Source organism: Siphateles boraxobius, unplaced genomic scaffold, assembly GCF_051911475.1.
Source record: "Siphateles boraxobius isolate OS27281-9 unplaced genomic scaffold, OSU_SipBor_1 120, whole genome shotgun sequence".
NCBI lineage: Eukaryota > Metazoa > Chordata > Actinopteri > Cypriniformes > Leuciscidae > Siphateles > Siphateles boraxobius.
The window spans coordinates 1402501-1407500 of NW_027508723.1; the positions used below are offsets into that span (position 1 = coordinate 1402501).

The window sequence follows — 5000 nt, forward strand, 5'->3', positions numbered from 1 at the left end:
CATGTGATGGGTGGCTGACGAATCAGGGAAGGATACGTCATGGGTGATGACACCCAATCATAGAGCCGAGCGTGACCTTCTACGTCATCGTTTCTAAACTCCTCCGTTTTGTCCCGTCTACACTAAAACGCCCTCCGGAGATTCAAAACGAAAAACGGAGCTGCAGCGTTTCTAAACTTCTCCGTTTTGGGTCTTCGTTTTTCCCGTTTTAGTGTGGACGGGAGGTGCAAACGTAGCAAAAGGTCTCCGTTTTTAAACGAAAACGCAGTAGTGTGGACGGGGCCTGAGTGTGTTAATTAGTGGACTCCTCAACTGACTGATATGAATCAGTGTATTCGCTCCAGGAACATTTCTAGCGGATCAATGCATCATGTGTGAGGAAACCGCTGTGTTAAAAACACCGTTTGACACGCTTATGATGCAAAGTCTGTTTCACAGTGTGTGTGTGTGTGCGCGCGTGTGTGTGTGTGTGCGCGTGTGTGTGTGTGTATGTGTGTGCGTGTGTGTGTGTGTGTGTGCGCGTGTATGTGTGTGTCTGTGTCTGTGCAAACGCACACAGGGCGTGTGATGCGTCAGTGCAGCAGTGTTGGAGTAGTAGTGCTTGTAGCTAGTGCATGCTGCATGCTGCTTCTGCTTGCCACTTTCTGCTTTCAGCTACTGCCACGGGATAGCCTTCTGTTTTCAGGGGCGAAAAGAGGAGCCGAGTGTGTAAGCCTCCTCAGCCGGTACATAGCCTCTCCATTGCCAAGATCTCGTACACGCCTCCCCGCGGCACACATGGTAACTGGTCCCTTGTGGTTCCAGGCTAAGTTGTACGGGATCTCGGAGCAGCAGTGGGCCCCAGAGACGCGGCATGCAGGCCCATCGGTGAGTGGAAACGCCCTGATGCCCGTCAACCTCTGTCCCAGCTATGGGTAAATAGCCCCAGCTATGGGTAAACAGTGAAGACCTCAACGGCGGCGCAGGCGGAAGATGGTGATGTGAGCACCACCACTACGGCTGGGAAGGCGGAAGAAGGCAACCCTAAGCCACGTGGGTTAACTCGGGAGGGTACAGTGGCTAGGGGAGCAAACCCCGAAGACAAACCTGCACCTGGGGACAGGCACAGGCGGAGTCCAACTGACCGGACCACCGGCAGCCCCCTGCAACTCCTGCCAGACGAAGGTCGTCATGGGTTCTCTCATGCCACTGGAGGTCATCTGATAGGAGTGAAGATGGTGGGAGTGAGGTCTGCGCACCCACACCCTCACCTTAATCCTCACCTATGCGCAAGCTTCTTGCCCCACCCCCTCCCCCCCACCCCCACCCCCAAAAGTCCTGTGGCGATGTGGAATGGTGGCGGGCACAGGCCAAGGATGTGGCTGGGAGTGCCTAACCAAACCATGCACACAGGCGGCAATGGAGTGATGGTCGCTAGGACTGCGGGATGGAGCAGCGCGTCTTTTCGGCAGCTTCCATTGCAACTGAGCAGCCCCACACTGCTCACCCCTGTGATGGGGAAGGACCTGGAAAAGGTGGTCCAAAAATTGTCTGCTCCCCACACTCCGGACGGTAAGCCGCAACCGTTGGAGCATCCCTCCTTGCGGTCGAAAAATTAAAGTGAAAAATAAGTTAAACATTGCTTCATGGAATGTTCGCACACTGCTGGACCTGGCTGAAACTCCTGACAGGCCCCATCGCAGGACAGCACTGGTGGCCCTGGAGCTCGCAAAATATAACATCGACATAGCAGCTCTCAGCGAGACCAGACTACATGGGGAGGACTCCCTTGCAGAGGTTGGTGCTGGGTACACCTTCTTCTGGAAGGGGGTCCCTAAAGGCACTCGCCGTAACCATGGAGTTGGCTTTGCTGTAAAGTCTAAACTGCTGCAGTGCATTCCGGAATCCCCCATTGGCATCAATGAAAGACTGATGACATGGCGCATTCCCCTGGCAAAGGAACGCTTCGCCACTCTCATCAGTGCATACGCTCCAACTCTTGATGCCGAACACAACATCAAAGAGGATTTCTACAGAGCTCTTGATGCCATCTTACAGAAAACCCCAGCTACGGACAGGCTCATACTCATGGGAGATTTCAATGCTAGAGTGGGCACGGAGCACCTGGTATGGAATAAAGTCATTGGCCAGCATGGTGTGGGGAAAATGAACCACAACGGGCTCAGACTCCTCTCCCTCTGTGCAGAGCACCAGCTGGTCATTACTAACACCGTCTTCCAGATGAAGAACAGGCTTAAGACCACCGACATGAAGACGGTGTCCATGTGGAATACCGACTTGACGGAAGCCTCTTCAACATACGTCGGCTCCAGGCCCGCACAAAGACAAAGACCAGCCAAATCTGTGAGCTTCAGTATGCTGATGACTGTGCCGTCTTAGCTCACAGCCCAGACTCTATGCAGCACGCCCTCAACACAATATCCCGTCTGTACCAATCCTTTGGCCTACAGGTCAACATTAAAAAAACTGAGGTCATGTCCCATCTCACTACCTCCGCCCCCACACCCCCCAGTTTTCACATAAACGGTGTTCCACTTAAAACAGTGGACCACTTTACCTACCTCGGCTCCACTTTGTCCTCATTCTGCTCCCTGGACAAAGAAATACACACCCGGATAAATAAAGCCTCATCATCTTTTGGACGCCTACGCAACAGGGTTTTTGAAAACCGTAACCTGAAGGTCAGTACTAATGTTGCTGTTTACAATGCGGTATGTGTCTCTACTCTGCTCTACGGGGCAGAGTCATTGACCCCATACCGCCAGCACATCATCAACCTAGAGGCCTTCCATATTCGCTGCCTACAGAAGATCCTCAGGTTGTCCTGGGAAGACCGAATCCCCCATACAGTCATCCTCAGCAGCACTGACTCAATCTGTATGGAAGCAGCTGTTGCCAAAAAACATCTGCGCTGGATAGGGCACACCATACGCATGCCTGAACACCGATTGCCCCGTCAAGTCCTCTACAGTCAACTAATGGGCGCAAAGCGGTCCGCTGGAGGGCAAATGCAGCGCTTTAAGGACTACACCAGGGACATCCTAAAGAGAGCGAACATTCCCCCCACGCAGCTTGAATCACTGGCACTCGACAGACCTGCCTGGCATGTCACCTGTGCAACTGCAATCTCTCAAATACATCAAACCAACCAAGACCGACGATCCGAGAGGCGCATCAAGAGACACCAGTGGGCGGCTGGTACCCCCCTGGTGTCTGGTTTCCCCTGCTCCATCTGCGGACGAGTGTGCGGCTCAAGGATCGGACTCAACGCCCACGAGAAGTGGCACCAGCGGCAAGGTCGCTAAAATGGAAAGGGGCGGGACATTTCACAAACACACTCGAAGCGCTCGACCAATCACAACACACTGATCCAGCCGACCAATCAGAGCACAGTGTGCTTTTCAGAAGGAGGGGCTTCATAGAGACAGGAAGTAAACAGAGCGTTACTGACAGACTGGGAAGAGAGGAGCCGCAACAATGGAGAATAGGAGGAAAATAATCAACATTCAAGCAGGAAAACCTGTTCTAGTGGAGGCATCGCAGACTTCCCCATCAATGAATAGTGCAGCCCTAGTTTAGAGTAAGATAAAAGAAGATCCCAGACTAAAAACTCATAATGGGACGTTCTTGTTTATGTCCCCTCGAGCTAATGCAGGACGAGGAAAGAGTCCGACCTTTCAGCCGTACGCTTCCACACTTCCACGCCACGAAACACACAACTTCCCCCGAGCGGCTGAGAGGCCATTAGCATCGGGACCAGCGCTGAGATGAGCTGAGCTGCCCTCAGGACACACAGGGGTCACGCAGGGGTCACGCAGGGGTCCTGTGACATCATCATCACACCCCTCATGTTCATCAGCTATCACACACTCACCGCTCACATTAAACATTGCTTTGGTTTCTTTACAACAGCAAATATTTTATGTAATTCCTGCTTTTATTTTAATAACGCATCAACACATTCGCATGTTCACGGTTCTCTGATGATCACATGACACGCATGTAAACATTTAGTAAAATTCTTTTTAGTTGTAAAAGTCTCTCAGTCCACATTACATTCACACTGGTGTTTTAGGAGCCCTGTCAAGCTGAATTAAAAAAATAATAACATTAATAATAATAATACTAATTATTATTATTATTATTATATAATTTATATAATATATCATATTTTTATATAATACAAATTCTAATTCTAATTATTAACTTTAAAAATGAAGACTGAAATATATCAGTTGTACTTTACAATACACAATACACATATATTATAACTAACTACAAAACTACTATTTATGTCTTTCACATTTCAGATCCTCAAGCTTTTTTTGGCTGGTAAACTTCTGTCCACAAAATTTTAGAAATTATGCAAATGTGTAAATAAAGTAAAACCAGTAGTGCACATCTGTCCTGCGAATTGAGACACTGAAAACAGTGTATATAGTAAATTAAACTATTTCAGAGTGAATATATTTAATGATACATTTAATATAATAATACATTTATTTAATAAAATCACAGCCTTTGTTTTGACAATTGCAGCCAATAAGCTATATGGCGATTATCCTCATTGGCCTCATTTATGTATTTTAAATTTACAATCAATATACTTAATCATCTCACAAACCAGCCGACAGAATCCAGATGTGCAGAATCCCTGAGGTTTAGAGCAGTGATTAAACATGTGATAATGTTGTGTTGTTACCTGACCAGCTCCTCGTTGTACAGTGATTTGGGCGACTCTCGAGCGAGGATGTAAACCTGTCCTTTAAACACCGACAGCAGAACACGACCCTCCACGTTCTCCTGAGACTTATCAACACAGTGACGGACAAACTCACACTCCGGACTGAACCAGAACCCTGAGCGGACACAGAACCACAACACTGCATTAAAACTCGTGCATCAAACAAACATCATAGCTCTGAATTTACCTAGCGGCTCCGAGGACATTCCAAATGTTTCAGATTATAGATGTCTTTATCATAACTTTTGAATCACTG

General features: G+C 48.6%; 1 protein-coding gene across 1 annotated transcript in view; it reads right to left on the reverse strand.

Annotated features, from left to right (window-relative positions):
* The window catches only part of ass1 (argininosuccinate synthase 1), a 76711-nt gene that overhangs the window by 3668 nt on the left and 68043 nt on the right, over positions 1–5000 (reverse strand). The window contains exon 13 of the mRNA XM_077222728.1: positions 4703–4859. Within this exon, the coding sequence (XP_077078843.1) occupies positions 4703–4859 (157 nt within the window). The remainder of the gene's footprint in view (positions 1–4702; positions 4860–5000) is intronic.